Raw genomic sequence first — 17,648 nt, forward strand, 5'->3', positions numbered from 1 at the left:
AATATAGGTAGTCCTCGAATTATGATGGCTGTTGGGACCGAATAGTGATGTCATGTGACCATATCACTTAGTGACATCAGTTCCAGCTGATCTGGTTGCTGTCATAAGCCAGGACTGCATAGGCTGTTAGACAGGAAGAGGCAGGAGTCCCCGCCAGCAGTGTCCTGGGAACAAGAGGGTGCTACGGTTAGGTGTGGGTGCCATGGGCAGATGTGAACCTTAAATAGCACGCTGGAAGCAACAGACTAAAATTTTAATTTTTAAATTAAATCTTCTTAAAACTTATTTAATTCAGACATATCATTTCCTGAGCCCAGGTGGCTACCGTATGAACTCAAGAGTAAGAACTGTCGATCAGTGAAACTGATTGCCTCCTCAAGTGTCACATTCACTTTTACTGGAGTTTCTCAATCTTTTAGCCATCTGAAGGCATTTATACCACTCTTCAGTCTTCTTTCATCATTCTGTTTCAATGTTAGTTACATAAATATTTTGTTCTAGTACATGCAAAATTATACTGTTGTTGTCTAGAATGAGCATATTTAACCATCATTGAGTAGAGATATCTCAGATGCTAGTTCTAGATAACGTAATTTTTCATGTAATCGAACAAAACAGTTGTAACCTTACATTTGCTACATTTTTAGACTTAAATAGCATATTAAGTATGTTCTCCTGGCCCTCAGATATATTAATCATTTACAAATAACCTAAAAAAATTGCAATGTTTCTGCATAATATTTGAAGCCCTTCATTATTTAAAATTATTTTCTTTCTCCTTTTTTTTCTTTTTTTCTAGGGAAAACTGATGATGCCAAGGTTTCAGAAAAGGGCAGAATTTCTCCCAAATCTGGAAACATTAAACGTTCCCCTTCAGATGCTGGGCGAAGCAGTGGGGATGAATCAAAAAAGCCTTCTGCAAATAACTGTAGAACGGCTAGTACTAATACAAACATGTTTGGATTTAAAAAGCAGAGTGGGTCAGCTGTAGGTGTGACCATGATTACAGCTAGTGGAGCAACTATTACTAGTAGAGCTGCTACTCTGGGTAAAATCCCCAAGTCATCTGGACTCATGGGTAGGTCCACTGGCCGGAAGACTAGTGTTGATGGCTCACAAAATCAGGATGATGGCTATTTAGCCATTTCTACCCGAACCAATCTTCAGTATCGGAGTCTACCCCGCCCCAGCAAATCCAGTAGCAGAAGTGGAGCTGGCAATAGATCTAGCACTAGCAGCATAGACTCCAACATAAGCAGCAAGTCTGCAGGCTTGCCTGTTCCTAAAATAAGAGAACCAACAAAAGTTGCCCTTGGGAGCTCTCTGCCAGGCTTAATAAACCAGACGGATAAAGAGAAAGGGATCTCCTCAGATAATGAAAGTGTGGTCTCTTGTAACTCTGTTAAAGCAAACCCATCACCTCAGACAACGTCCAGTGCACCCCAGAACACTCACCAGCAAGGCGTAAAGTACCCAGATGTGGCCTCTCCTACACTGCGCAGGTAATTGTAGCTTTTTTCATTTGAATTTGTGTATTTCAAAGAATGTGAAGAAACATTCTGGAAGTTATCCTTGATGTTTGGGTCTAGAATAGAAATCATTTTATCAATAAAAATCTGTAGTTGCACCCAGTGCTTTTTTTTGTAAAAGAAAAAGGTGCCAGAACTCACACATATCATACAACCCTCCTTGCTTACGCTACAAGGTTCCATCCAAAAAAGGTGCTGGAACTCCGTTCTGAGCGTTCTATGAGAAAAAAAGCCCTGGTTGCACCACTGTTTTCCTCTTGATATCCTCCAAATATGTTGGATTTCAAATTCTGGTAATTTCCAGGTTGCATGATTAATAGGATTTGTAAGAAGAAGTGAAGAGCATCAAGTTATTTTAGGTCATCTGTTCCAAAAATTATTTGTTTAGGAACATAATGTGGAAGGCAAATTTCTATTATATATTTTCTCACTCCTACCTATAAGTGTAATAGAGCCATTAAGGAATGTGACTGAAATCTAGTATCGGCCTATGAGTTTCCTGGTGAGGACTGTATGTGCTGTTTAGGTAAATACATTGCTTCACCACCACAATATAGGACACATAATAGACAATATGAACATTGCAGTTACGTTCTGAAAAATACAAACAGGTAGTCCGTCCTGAACAATGGTAATTGGGACCGACAGCTCCGTTACTAAGTGATATACTTATAAAATATTTATTTTATTTATTTATTATTTAAACTTGTATACCGCCCTATTCCCGTAGGACTCAGGGCGGTTTACAGGGAAAAATTAAAAATACATACAAAGTTAAAATCGGTTAAAACTAAAATTAAATTAAGTCCCTGAATTTAAACTAAAACCCCATTAATAAATAATTAAAACCCCTCAGTCTGGGCCAGACAGCTCAAAAAACCAAGTTTTCAAATCCCTGCGAAATGAGCGAAGGTCGGGGGCAGTCCTAAGCTCCGTGGGAAGATGGTTCCAAAGGGCCGGCGCGCCCACAGAGAATGCCCTTCCCCTGGGGATAACCCGCCGGCATTCCTTGACCGGCGGTACCCTAAGAAGGCCCTCCCTGTGGGAGCGCACAGGACGATGGGAAGTTGATGCCGGCAGCAGGTGTTCCCTTAGATAATCCGGACCCAAGCCATTGAGAGCTTTATAGGTCATTACCAGCACCTTGAATTTCACCCGGAGGGCAACCGGAAGCCAATGCAGCTCACGGAGAAGAGGTGTTACACGGGAGTATCGGGAAACTCCCATCACAACTCGCGCAGCTGCATTCTGCACTAGTTGAAGCCTCTGAGTGGTCCTCAAGGGCAGCCCCATGTAGAGACATCACTTGACCAATATGACATCACTTGACCAATTGCAGTTCCAGCACTTTCTGTTGTTGTTGTTAAATGAATACTGCATGGTCATTAAAGACAACCTCACATGATCGCCACTTGTCAGCTTTCCCACTGACTTTGTCGGAATCTGGCAACGTAGGCTGCAAATGGCAATCACATGACCATGAGATACTGCGGCATCATAACTGCAAGCTGGTCATCAAGGGCTACTACAAGAACTGCTCATAAGCTCATAACTGCTCCTTCAGTGCTGTCGTAATTTTGAACAGTTGCTAAACAGACGGTCATTAAGTAAGGACTACCTATACCACTAATATGTGAATAGATGAGTATTTTTCTCTTTCTCACAGCAAAATCAAAAGAGAATTTAGCTAATATGGGGCAAAATCTTGTAGCCCCTTTTGACTGTTTCTGCTTGTACTGACCAGCTAAATGTAAAGAAAGTAAATGCAAGAAAAGTAAAAATGCCACATGTTGTTTAGGACCCCAGAATACTACTAAAATTTAGCACAATATACCTCTCCTCACTGAGAGGAGGTATGTTTACAGCAGAAGAAATTAATTTATAATGTTAATGATATTAAGGATAATTTTTTCATCTATGCGAGAGCTTCTTTCTCTCTCAGCCCACTTCACAGGGTTATCATGGGGAACATAGAAGTAGGAGGCTTAGTTGGATATGTTCACCTCCCTGAGTTATTTGTAAATATAATACAGGTGGCATACCAATAAATAAATGAAATGAAAAAAATCCGTATATCTGATTTCTTTTTCTTCTTCTTCTTCAGACTTTTTGGTGGAAAGCCAAATAAACAACCTCCCATAACAACAGCAGAAAGCATGAAAAATTCAGTAGTCATCTCCAACCCACATGCAACCATGAACCAACAAGGAAATCCAGAATCTCCTTCTGGCAGTGGCATATTGAGCAGTGGTGGTAGTAGCCCTCTTTATTGTAAAAATGCAGACACAAATCAGTCTCCATTAGCATCTAGTCCCAGTTCAGCTCACTCGGCTCCTTCCAACAGCTTGACCTGGGGTACCAACCCCAGTAGTTCATCTGCTGTAAGCAAGGATGGGATTGGATACCAGTCTGTCAGCAGCCTGCACACCAGTTGTGAATCCATTGATATTTCTCTCAGCAGTGGAAGTGGGCTGAACCACAATTCTTCCAGTGGCTTGATTGCAGCTTCTAAGGATGACTCAGTGCCTCCCTTTGTTAGAACCAACAGCATTAAGACAAACTTGTCAGAAAGGTGAGAGAATTTCAAAAGATACCAATATTTTCCCTGTCCCCAGTTATTGTTTGTGTTATATTGAGGAACCGACTGCTAGATGCTTTCCATAGTTTTCAAGTCTTCTTAATCTGTGATAATTACTCAAACTGGTTTTTCTCTTTGGTATATAGAGTGGTCTTTTTTTTTAAAATCCCATTTATATCCTGCCCTTCTCTGAAGACTCAGGGCGGCTTACAACCTAAAGCACAACTCAATGTGCTTAGCAATAGCCTTCATTCTATGTATATGCCTGCTTATTAGGGTTTTCGGTCCCCCCCCCAAGCAGCATTATTACAAAGTCAGCTTATTGCCCCCAACAATCTGGCTCCTCATTTTACCTACCTCGGAAGGATGGAAGGCTGAGTCAACCTTGAGCCTGGTGGGACTCGAACCTGCACTAATTGCAGGCAGCTGGTGTTACTTAAGGAGGCATTAGCCCACTGCTCCATCAAGGCTATTTTTATTAACAGTACGGTAATATAGACAGTCAAATGGAAGTCTATATCATTTGGTCTCTGTCATTCTGGAAATTTCAAACCAAGTGCTTCCAGCAATTGTAATAAAATTACACTTCTCCACAACTTGGAAAATTGTCCCCTTGGCAACTTTGATTTCTTTTAGCATAAACTGTAGAAATTAACTAAGTTGTCATACATAATATGCCAAAATGTGTGTGTGTCTCTCTCTCTCTCTCTCTCTCTGTGTGTGTGTGTGTGTGTGTGTGTGTGTGTGTGTGTGTGTGTAGAGGGGGAGAGAAATGTATATATAGTATAATGTGATATAATAGTATTTATTTTATGTATGTTTTTACTGGCAAAGAAGAATGTTTGTAGCTCAGGGTTGAAATGAGGGGTCCTTGGTGTGCTCTCTGAGCTTGGTTGTTTTCTTATAGACATTTCTTTACCCAATCTTGGTAACGTCATCAGTGTTAGTAAAGAGTGAGGTTTGCTCTCAGTTTATATTGTAGTGGCTTGTCCTATCAGTATTGGTGGGAGTGGTCTTGGAAATTCTTTGGTTGGGCTGTTTACTGTTAGCTTGTTTGGCAGTTCCTTGATTGGGGTATTGTTTACTTCTTGAATCTTGATCTGATGTAAATCTTACCTGTAGTGTTAATCTATGCTTATCTGGATGTTGATTGCTGGTGAGGAAGGGTTTTGATCTTTTTGTTCCCTTTTTGGCTTGTTGGTTGTTTCTTTTGCATGGTGTGTAAATGTTGTTAATGTCTATTTGTCTGTTTATGGCCAATTTGCCACAGTGTCTTTTGAAAAACTCTGAAAACTCTTTAATTTCATAACATATTGACAGATTCAACCATAGTTCCAACTAGGAAACTACTGTATGACCATCCTATACCAAGCCCAGTGGCGTAGCGTGGGTTGTCAGCACCCGGGGCAGGGCAAGGCAAGCTTCTTCTTGCTGCTGTCTGGTCTGGTCTGGTGTGGTTCTCTCCCGCGCTCAGCGCTGCGCTGGGCGGCCGCTGCACTGTCCCTCCCCCAGATAGTCCCTCGCTCTCTCTCCGCACCGCACGCCTGGCACCCCGCCCTTCCACAGTGGGCGGCGACCCGGCGGCTCGGATTGGATTCGCACAGCCAGCACTGCAGTGAGAGAGAGTGAGTGAGCCAGGCAGGGGCAGAGAGCTGCGAGTGCGAGCGTGCCCCCCCCAAATGTTGCGCCCGGTGCGGCCGGCCCCCTCTGCACCCCCCACGCTACGCCACTGACCGAGCCTAGTCCAAAAATACTAGGAATTTCTGGAAGCCTGGTATTCTGACAAATTGGCCATCAATAGACACATAGACATAAACAACATCTACATACAGTGTGAAAGAGACAACCAGCCAAAAAGAGAAGAAAAAGATCAAAACACTTCCTCACCAGCAATCAACATCCAGGTGATCATAGATTAATACTACAGGTAAGATTAACATCAGACCAGCATTCAAGAAGTAAACAATACCCCAGTTAAGGAACTGCCAGACAGGCTAACAGTAAGCAGCCCAATCAAAGACTTTCCAAGACCACTCCTACCAATACTGATAGGACGAAGCCACTACAATATAAACTGAGAGCAATCCCCACTCCCTAGTAGCACTGATGATGTTACCTAGTTTGGATAGTGAAACGTCTGCAAGAAAACACCTAAGCTCAGATGTTTTTACTGTTTTACTGGGTTTTTTTAAATTCTTTTAATTGTTGTATAATTTCAGAATTGTAAGCCACCCAGAGCCACTTGATTCAGTGGCTATAGAAATTGAATAAATAAATAATAAATTATAAAGAACATGCTTTATGTTAAGCCACACTTTAAGGCAGACTTCCTTGTCTGATTTCTTTTCTGCTGCTTTTTAGATTTCTGCCAGGATCATATAAACATATTAAGTATTGTATGAGTAGTCCTTGACTTACGTAACTGAGCTCAAAATCATGACTGTAAGTTCTTGTGGTTGTAAGTGGAGGCACCCATGTGATCAGAAGTAATTTTCAAGCCTTGTTCGTGACAGGCATTAAGCAAGCACAGTGGTCGTTAAGTGTACCCATTCGTTTGAATGGCCTTTCCTCCCTACCCCAAAAAAAACCAGATAAAAATGCCAGAAACATGCAAAAAAAAAAATCACAAATCACAGACACCCTACTACAGACTGCATAAAACTGACCCGCCTGTCATGTGAACACATGGCCTCAGCACGGCCATTTTCTATGGTCAGGGCTTTTGAGCTTTATAGACCAAAAAGCTCTTTTACTGTGGCTGTCATAACTTTTAACAACTGGTTGTTAAGCGAGGATTACCTGTAGATGAAATCCGTTTGTAGTACAAGAATGAGGACTGAATGAAGTAGACTGTTTCTAGGAAAATGAACAATTGGAAGAGTCATCTTTGTCTGTCTCTGCATATAAACAGAGAAAACCCAATGGCCAAAAGCGAGGCCTAGGACAAAAAGACCCAGGACTGTAGCTCTTTCTGAATTATTTTAGATGCAGCTGACCTTGCTAAATCAATTAGGCAGTTCCTTGACTCTGTTAATGATCTATGGCTTCACAACATAAAACAACTGTTATCAACCTGTGAATGGATTTTTTTTCTAAAAGCTTTCCATTTCTTCCCTTTGTGCTAATCTTCCTCTCTCTCTCTCTCTCTCTCTTTGTTGTTGTTTTGTTTTTCTGTCTTGTTGAACTTCTTCTAGCCCTCTCTCTTCCCCTGCTGCTAGTCCCAAATTCTGCAGAAATACTTTACCCAGGAGGCAGGACAGGTAATGCTGTCTGTCAAAGGGCAATGAAATACAACAAGATCCAGGAGGGTTCATTGTGACACTTAAGAAGCCAAAGTCTATTGTGCAAGACTGTGCTCAGTGGAGAGAGTGTGTGTCTATTTCACTGGGATGTGTTGAATGGTCACTCAAAGACATGCCAGTGAGAGTAACAGCAGCAATAACCCTTATTCTGGAGAATAGTGTGGACAAAAGTCATGTTTTTTTTCAAGAACACAAACTTAAGGATCTTACAAAGTTCTGTATTGTTTGTACTGGAAGGGTAAACAAACTCTCACTAGCATTTCTGCATTCTGGTGGCATGCAGCTTTCCCTCGTGTTTTCAGTTGTTTCACCTTTTGTCTTGGTTTCCTCTCCCAATTCTTCCGTTGCGGCTGAAATTAGTCCCTGTAATAAGTTGCATACATCGGTGTCGATTTTGGGAATCTTTGTCTCTTTTGATATTTTGTTATGTGTGCTTCCTTGTAAGAATGAATGTATGGAAACAATATGTGGCAAAGCACACTGGAAATGTTATTGCTATCATTAGATGTTTAGAAACTAATTATAATGGTAGAATGAATAAAATTCTCCATATTTCCTGCACTAAAACTGTATCCATGCAGGCAATACTCTTCTTTACTAAGTTTCAGAACTTATTATTATTAAAAGGTAAAGGTAAAGGTTCCCCCGCACATGTGTGCTAGTCATTTCCGACTCTAGGGGCCGGTGCTCATCTCCATTTCAAAGCCAAAGAGCCAGCGCTTGTCCGAGGACGTCTCCGTGGTCATGTGGCCGGCATGACTAGACGCCAAAGGCACACGGAACGCTGTTATTTTTTATTTTTTTTATTTAATTTGATTTATATACCGCCCTTCCCACCGTAGTGGTCCCTATTTTTCTACTTGCATTTTTACGTGCTTTCGAACTGCTAGGTTGGCAGAAGCTGGGACGAGTAACAGGCACTCACTCACTCTGTTACGCGGCACTCGGGATTTGACCCGCCAAACTGCCAACCTTCTGATCCACAAGCTCAGCGTCCTAACCCACTAAGCCACCGTGTCCCTTTATTATTATTAGAGATATTTAATTGTTTAATAAACGACATAAATAAATCATTTCCATAGAGGTGATTGTTACTCTATTAGAGCAAGAATAGCAAAGAATCTTGTGGGATCCCAAATATAAATGCATTTTTTCAGGCATAACTCATTTCATTTGATATATCATTTCAGGATTCACTTTAGAACATCTAGTTTATTTTATTTATCACATTTTGGAACCACCCATCTCTGTCACAGAGGGACTCTAGTTACTATTCACTCCCTCATTAAACAAACTATTTTTACTATTGGTAGATATTATCCAGAACGCTTTTGAACACTTAAAACCATATGTTTCTGTACAGAACTTGTGTTTTTTTGAAAGACGGTCAGGTGTGATCTGAATATAGCTTATTTCAATGATAATCTTCTTTCCTGAAAGCAAATAAATAATTCTCCTCATAAACGCCTAAATACCTATTTGCTAGTTCATGCAATTTATCCCCTTTTTACCTTTCAAAAGATTGTAGATTGTATTATTAATTCCAATCTGATGCTGGAACAATCTTGGCTGAGAGTTGAGAGATAGTGTTGTATTTTTTGTGCATTTTTGAAGGCAAATTTTCGACATTGTCATAGAGGTGAGCAGTATAATTTACCCAGGAACATTCATTTGAAGTATGTACATATTAAGAAAAGAAACCGTCCCGGTTACTTTTGTGATAGACAAACAGCCAGTCCAGCTTCCAAATGAGCTTGAAAAGTTGCATTAAAATAAGTATTTACAACTTTCCAAATTCGATGTCCCCCAGATATGCTAGACTGCAACTTTCCTAAATTTCCATCAGAAAAGTTCCAAACTGGAGAAGATTGAATTGAGCTGTGTGATCTCAGTCTGGGTTTGAGTTCATATAGCATGGTCCCTCTTGCATGTCCTGTGTAACAGAGTCAAAACCTGGTTAGGTTTTTGCATGTTGGTTTGACAGGGGCCTTCATCTCTCTTTTTCAGTGCTAAGAGACAGAGTTGTTTAATACTATAGTGTGTTCTTCCTTTTTTCAAACTGACCTTTAAAATCCCTTTTTCCTCTTCTCTGAAGTTCTTTTTCTTTTTAACTTTTCTACAGCGACCCACATCTTGATAGGAACACTTTGCCTAAGAAAGGACTCAGGTATTGGTGTTTCCATATGGCATAAGTAGTTTTCCATGTGGATTTTGGAGCTTTTTTTTTTTTGCCTGTATGTTTTCCGTGTCTTCTTTAGCGTTGGTGGTGGTCTCTGCTTTGCAGTGAGTGGCTGCAGTCTCTTTCTCCCTGTCTTCCATCCCCTTCCCCACACACCCCTCCTCTCAAAGCAGGCCATTTCTCTGTCTTCCCACCTACATGCTTCTTTTCATAGCTTCTCAGCTTGAGCAGGATTTGTAACTGTAGTTGGCTGGCTTTTCAAAAACCAACTCACCAAGCTTGACTTGCAAGCAATAATTTGCAGCTTTTCTGACTGAAATAGTAACTGAATGATGTTATTCCCACAGCGTTAACTTCTGAAGTGCAGATCGAGAAGAACTGAGAAGTCATTAAAAGTGCAGATTTTGCTAAATGATAGCTGAAGCTGTATTTGTACTTAAGAAGAAAAGGATGGTGATTTAATGATTAAAAATTAGATTATGTATTAGAAGCAATTTGATATCAGGAAAAATTGCACCGAAAAAATACGCGCTCTTCTTTCAATGAAAACTTACAACTTTATTCCATTTATTAACCTGATTGTCACAAATTGAAAGCTCTAAACTAATTCACAGATACTGTCCAACTTGAAACCGTTCAATTTTAGACTAGAGTGTGCTGCTGCTTTTTACAATCACTGAACTGATGACTTTAAATTACAGCTGCAATTTATTCTGTGCTATAAACACCCTGTTATTTGCAGCATCTTTGATTGTCTCACTGAGCTGGATGCTAGAAGCGTTGTGTAAAATACGGCAAGGCTAAGATTGAATATGTTAATTGGTTTGTAATATTTTCTCCACCTAACAAATGTCTCCAACTATTAACGAATACCATTTTTTAAGCTTGAAACATTTAAATGTCAAGGAGGTAGGTATCTGTAGTTTGTTCATTTGCACATTGCTCTAACGTTTGTGTGCCTCCTTATGGCTCCAATTTCTAAATACATATGAACAACTTTTAATATCAGATAATTTTACTGAAAATAAAGGCTAATGGAAGACTGCTGCTTCCAGAGCTGTCATTTGTATTTTCAATTACTTTAAATCAGACTTCCTCAATTTCCAGATGTGTTAGAAAACAGTTTCCATATTCACTACCAACATGTCCAAATAAGAGATCAGTTGATAAGAAATAACAATTGCAAAATATCCAGTTTTAATAGGGTTAGTAAATCTGAGCTGCAAAAATCTAGATGGCTTAGTTTTTTCGTGCCAAGTACAAATTAACACCACTAGATCACTCTGGAACTTGAGAATTAAATATTGAAATTCCTAGCAAAGCTATGCATGAAATGTAAATGCTTGTACTTTAAAGGAGGTATTTTAAAGAATACATTTACTTGCTGGCAGTGTTTATTTTATTTTTATCATTGGGAAGAAGGGGGGGAAAATCAACACATATCACATTACGTATTAAATTCAGTCTTCACCAATCTGATATTCTGATTGGGTATTGTTGTGTATAAGCTCACATATAAACCCACCTGTGGATAAGCCAGCCTTTGAAATTTTCATATATTTAGTTTTCATTATTGGCTTATTTTAAGGCTAGTGAATACAATTTTTCATTGTATTTTGCTTAAAAAATTGAGTTTATCCACAAGTATATATGTGATGTGGATACTTTAAAAAGCTGAGGAAATATACTCACAAATAAACCTAACCAATGTTTCAGGTGTATTTTGGCACCTAAAATTCTCGGCTTATCCTTGAGTATATGGTATGTATCAGGAGTGCAAAGGGTTGAGTCAATCAACTAAGTCATTATCAATTGATGGTAATCATATGAACCCAATATGTATACAATCTATAGGCATACATGGACCTCCTTTTGCTAGATTTTCAGGTATTGATTCTTGCCATTCAGTGTTAGGCTTTTGAGCAGCAGTATTTTAAGGACCTAATTCTAGCTTTTCTCCCAACACCTTTCTACTAGTCAATAACCTCCATGTATTTCTTATACATATATTTGTGTAGGACCAACTCTCAAAATTAGTATGTAGTGGCAGCAATGCCTGTTGGCCTTGTAGAATACGAACATTGGAAGTTGTTTAAACATAACTAGGGGGCATCAAGTTTAAGATGTTCGCAAGTATCTTGCCAGATAAGGAATAATTAACTGGTTTTAGGTCACACATTAGATTTCATGGTTTCTTGCATAGTCGTCTTATGAGTGGCTATTTATAAGCCAGGATGTATTGGAAACTATCAGATGAATCCATAATGTTCCTATTCATTGGTAACAGATATTAGTAACAGCTGCCAATAAAAAAGCATTTGCTTGAATTTGACATTCAGAGGATCCAGACTTAGTCATGCTTAAAGTAGGTCCACTGAAATCAATGGTTCCTACTTTAATCATGATACAAGCCAGGGACAGACTTCTTTTCAGTTTTGCTGTTTTCTCTAAAATACTTTTGTAGTTTAGTTTAGATTTTTCTGAGCAAAAGCTAAACCTGATTGTGATTTGTACAGGTATACACCATCATCACAACTTCGCAATCAAGAGGAAGCAAAAGAATGGCTGCGTTCACATTCTGCAGGAGGTCTTCAGGACAATGTTGTCAATTCTCCATTTTCTTCTGGTTCCAGCATCACGTCACCATCTGGGACTAGGTTTAACTTCTCTCAGCTTGGTGAGTAAACTTTTATGTTTCCTTTCAACTCTGAAAAGTATAGCTGGTTTGAAAAAATGTAAATTTAATTGGTGATTGATACTGATAAGCTGGTATGTGCTGATATAGAATGCCAATTGAAACATATCAAACCAGTATGCTTATTAGGCACATAATTTTCTAATTTATAACTTAGAATTTTGGCATGTCAGAGGAGTTTGCTTTTACATACAACATTTCTTTCAGATTTTTAGAGCCATGCAAGGTTTATGTTATATCTGAAAAGCTGTTCACTATTTTCGCTAATCTGGTTTTAAAACATTGCACGTTATAATTGTTTTTTAAAAATGATTATTTTTTTATTTTAGTTAATCTTCACTATGAATGAATAACATCTATGATGGTTTGGCAGCCACTACATACAGACTTGACTTGCTAGAGTCATAAGAACAATGGTTGTTAGATTGCTACAAAGCCTCAAAGAGATTCTTTGTTTTGATAAAAGTTTCAGTCAACTGCCCTTTTAATGCACACCCTGCTTCTAGACACTGTCTGAGGGTTGTCATACTACGTTGAATTGACTGTTTCACTGGTCTTCAATAGAAGATATTGCCACCAAAGCAAAACAGCCAAGTGAAATGAAATGACTCACCTCAATGCTCCCCATTGGAGTGTCTTGCTTTTCTGAATCTGGACAACATTTTAAAGTGAATTCCTCCAGTGATCAGAACTGAATCTCTGTGAAGCAAAACAGTTCAGTTTTGCACAGCCCTAACTATTAACATGAAGGGACGCGGTGGCTCAGTGGGTTAGGACGCTGAGCTTGTCGATCAGAAGGTCGGCAGTTTGGCAGGTCGAATCCCAAGTGCCGTGTAACAGAGTGAGCGCCTGTTACTCGTCCCAGCTTCTGCCAACCTAGCAGTTCGAAAGCACGTAAAAATGCAAGTAGAAAAATATGTACCACTACGGTGGGAAGGTAACAGCGTTCCGTGCGCCTTTGGCGTCTAGTCATGCCGGCCACATGACCACGGAGACGTCCTCAGACAAGCGCTGGCTCTTTGGCTTTGAAACAGAGATGAGCACCGGCCCCTAGAGTTGGAAACGACTAGCATGCATGTGCGGGGGAACCTTTACCTTTACCTTTTAACTATTAACTGGTACCAATAAGTTTGGACAGGAGCCAAAAATCAGAACTGCAAATGTCTATTGTGATACCCAAAAATGTATTACCATATAACCAATTCTATGATAAATATATCTTTTTAATGGATCAACATTGCCTCTGAAATATTACTTGCTTATTTTTCTGGGAACACTATCTTTTTTATTTGATAATGAAGATCGCAATGTCATAAGGGTACCAAATTACTTTATTGTGGAAAGGGGAGGATTCTGATCCACGGAGTTTTAGCTTTGAGAGTATCCTCTCCAGTGACTCTCATTGACTTGATATTCTAACAATGTCTGACTTTGTGCCTGACTACCAGAATTTCAGTTACTACCTGTAATTTTATTACTATCCAGAATCAATAGAATAACATGGTCGGAGTAGGCATGTTGTAGAAGATTCTTCCAAGACTTCATTTTCTACCTGTCTGATTAACGCAGGACAAATTTTTCAGCAAGATTTTGTTAGAGACTACTACTCTTGTGCTTATAGTAATAGTTTGGTTTGTTCATTAGTGAAACTAGCATAGCATGGATACAGATCTGTGAATTTCCTATCTCTGGTTTGCATTCTAGCGAGCCCCACCACAGCTGCCCAAATGAGCTTATCCAACCCAACCATGCTCCGGACACACAGTCTTTCTAACGCAGATGGCCCTTACGATCCTTACAATGACACCCGGTTCCGGAACAGCTCAATGTCACTGGATGAAAAGAGCAGGACAATGAGCCGTTCTGGGTCATTCCGTGATGGCTTTGAAGAGGGTAAGTGATCCAGTTCATTGTTCCCCCCAAAAAAGTTGAATAGTGTATGCATATGGAAAGGAACTTGACAAAAAGTGTTTATTAATTGTTGATAAATATTTGTTTCCTTTATATTTAGGGAGAAAAGAAAAAAAAACAACTAAACGCATATTAAACTCTGTTTTTACACAGTAGGCTTTGGATTCAATGAATGTCAATGTCAGAAAATAGGGTAGGAATCAGATGCCACTGTTTTGCCTGAGTTGAAAAAAAATGGTTGAAATAAATCAAGGCGATGAAAGCATAAACAAATTTGTAATTTTTAGATGTGAAAAGATCTGGGGAAAAGCCCACAAAGCCTTAATGCTTCCCTTGAATGCACAAGTTCTCTTTTTCAGACCTCCCATATTGCTTATCCCTGCTTTCAGCTTATCTAATATCACTGATTTCAAATAGTGAACTTTTTAGCTCATCTTTACTTTTCCTGGCAGAGATAGAAAAATTTCTTTTGTCCTAAAGGCTGCATTAAGTATACTGGGTCAGGGATGTGAATCAACTTGTTGTCAGTGGTGGAATATTAGCTCAAATTAAGGGAACAAGGCCTGTGATAACTCTTCCTGGACCCAGAACCAGACATATCCTAGACTCCTTCTCATACACCAGGAGTGCTCTGGGAATTTACCATGTCAAGAAATCTATCACCTTGAAGAAGCAGCATCCTCTAAGTCAGCGTTTCCCAACCTTAGGAACTTGAAGATGCGTGGACTTCAACTCCCAGAATTCCCCAGCCAGCTATGCTGGCTGGGGAATTCTGGGAGTTGAAGTCCACGCATCTTCAAGTTCCTAAGGTTGGGAAACACTGCTCTAAGTTGCCTTTACTCTTCCTAACAGTAAAGGTGGGAGGGAGCAAAGACTCTTGGCATTTAAAAAACAGAAGCACCTAACTAGCATAGAAAAGGCCTGAATAGGAATATCTCCAAAGCACCAGAGGGCAAGACAAGAAACAATGGTTGGAAACTGAATAACAAGAGAAGCAACCTAGAATTAGGGAGAAACTTCCTGACAGTGAGGAGAATTAACCAGTGGAACAGCTTGCCTCCAGAAATCATGGGTCCTCCATCACTGGAGATTTTTAAGAAGAGGCTCACTTGTCTGAGATGGTATAGGTTCTCCTGCTTAAGCGGGGGGGGGGGGGCTGGACTAGAAGACCTCCAAGGTATCTTTCAGTTCTATTCCATTCTATTCTAATATTGAGTTAGGCACATAAAACAGTAATTCCCATTTCCCACTTATCTGGTTTACTGATTGAAGTTCAGTAATGGAATTTCCTAGGTTAGTGATCTTTCTCTTCCCGGTCTTCTTTTTTCTACTTTCAAATGAATGTGAATTGGTTGTGCCTAGTATTAGGGTAATGATTTCACTCGGGGGAAAAAAGTAGATTTTCAAGATCTTGAAACTAGCGGTGGAACAAAAGACTATTTTTTTTTTGCTGACGATATTTTGTTCACTGAGCTCAGCACTTGCATGACCAGTTGGTGGATTAACTGGGTCTGGTTTTTGCTAGAGGTAAAAAAATATTGTGAAGGTTCAAAAATAAAATTGAGATTTTAATTGCCTAATTTAAGACCAGACTTTTCTTAGTATAATCCTTAAATTTTGTTTGTGACCCTTATGGATCAGAACAAAACATTTTTTACTATTTTACACAGTTACAGGAACCATGAATATATGTTTTAGATGGAAATATGTGAATTTCTTGGGAAATTTGCATTCTGTGAGAACTATAAATTTATTAAAAGAAAAAAGGTAAAGTATAACAAATTAAATATGTATAATATTTTCTGTGCCAAGAATAATATTGAACTCAAAACAGAATAATTCAATATGCAGTCTTGAAATAGAGAAACATCATACTTGGTATTCAGATTTTCAGACAAATAAGCACTTTGGTGAACTAAGAGGTTGTAAAATATTCTTGGTATTCAATGAATGTAAAAGTAAGCTCCTTAATACCAGAAATCACTATGCTTTTTTGGCCTTTGTAACAATAGTAGGTGATTTATTTTCATACAAGCTCCCTTTATGATGATTTAGGAATGTTTAATAGAAGCAGAATTCAAATGTCATAAAACCACATTTCAAAAACTCACATACCAGAATAAAGTCACTTCTGTAAACTTGATTACACTATATACCGTAACTGTAAAATATAATAGCCTGATTTACATATTTGCTGAAAGTGCTATTTATTTTTAAAATTACTGATAATATTTACATACTGTACAATAAAAGGTCCACAGCAATGTAGGCAGGCGAGACTCATGTTTCACACAAACCGATTATTTTTTATATGTTGACATTTGTTCAGTTTCAATAAAAAAGTATTGAATATGCCTTTAAAGGGACCAAAAAGTGTACAATTCCTATGAGGAATCCTGGGTCCTACTTTGACAAATATATTGCCATTTTACTATTATTTTAATACTTTATTGAGCATCAACTCAGGTGTGTTGCTAGAAGGAAGATAATCAAAAAAGCAACATGTTTAGTTTGCAGTAATTATTCTACAAAATGGTCTGCCATTCTGCATTGAATCAGATCTAGGAGTCCATTGCACTCTCTGCTTCTTGGCAATATAAAGATTTTTGAGGACTAATATAGAAAGAAAATGTCATCTTGCCTGTGAAAGAGCTAGCTTTATTCTTTAAGGACTGGGGGATTAGCCATTTTAAAAGCAGTAATATAGGAAGTGTTTCTGGAAAATAATTCAATGTATTTTCAACTCTAGATATTTACAGACTTTGGGTGCCATTTAGCTATGAATAGTTTTTGAAACCAAAGCTGGATGGGTTTATTTTAAATAATTCTATTTGTTTTTTAAGTGTAAATAAATTTTCTATATTAATATTTTAAAACTATTTTGTAAATCGCTTTGTGAGTATATTTGACAAAAATGTATTTTTTCCTAGGTTTTTTTTCCCTTTAGGAAATATCAAAATATATTCCAATGTATTTTCTCTTACATTGCTGACTTACAATTAAATGAGTCTTTACCTAAACTAGTCACACCAAAATATTCCTTTATTTACGAAATCTTTTAACTCCCTTTTACTGTTTATGCTTCAGGCCAACAATATGGTGAAACTGGACTGGTCAGTTGAACCTTTACTTTGTCTGCTTCGCATCATCTTCTGTTCCATTTTCCATGCACTATCATAACCTTGCAATGTTTGAAATACAGCAGGCAGGCAAATATTTACATCCAAATAATGATTTTTTTAAAAGCTTGATTTTTTGAGATCATTTTGAGCTATGGTCTGTATAATGCTTCCATTTATTTCAGCTTACCTTCTGATTCGTCTGCAAAGATTTATGTTCAGTAAATACGTTCATGACTGGTGATGCAATTTTTTAAATAGGCTGCTGATGAAATGTGTAGCCCTTACGAACATCCGTAGTATGTATACTGCATCTGTAATAATCTGCTGTCGTT

The 17,648-nt window shown here is 38.6% G+C and overlaps 1 protein-coding gene across 1 annotated transcript in view; it reads left to right on the forward strand.

Moving 5' to 3' along the window:
- The window catches only part of NAV2 (neuron navigator 2), a 189,360-nt gene that overhangs the window by 126,610 nt on the left and 45,102 nt on the right, over positions 1-17,648 (forward strand). Inside the window, exons 11-16 of the mRNA XM_083355147.1 lie at positions 800-1,502; positions 3,634-4,101; positions 7,302-7,367; positions 9,532-9,576; positions 12,105-12,265; positions 13,988-14,176. Of these exons, the coding sequence (XP_083211273.1) occupies positions 800-1,502; positions 3,634-4,101; positions 7,302-7,367; positions 9,532-9,576; positions 12,105-12,265; positions 13,988-14,176 (1,632 nt within the window). The remainder of the gene's footprint in view (positions 1-799; positions 1,503-3,633; positions 4,102-7,301; positions 7,368-9,531; positions 9,577-12,104; positions 12,266-13,987; positions 14,177-17,648) is intronic.

Source organism: Vipera ursinii (assembly GCF_947247035.1).
Source record: "Vipera ursinii genome assembly, chromosome: 1".
Lineage (NCBI taxonomy): Eukaryota > Metazoa > Chordata > Lepidosauria > Squamata > Viperidae > Vipera > Vipera ursinii.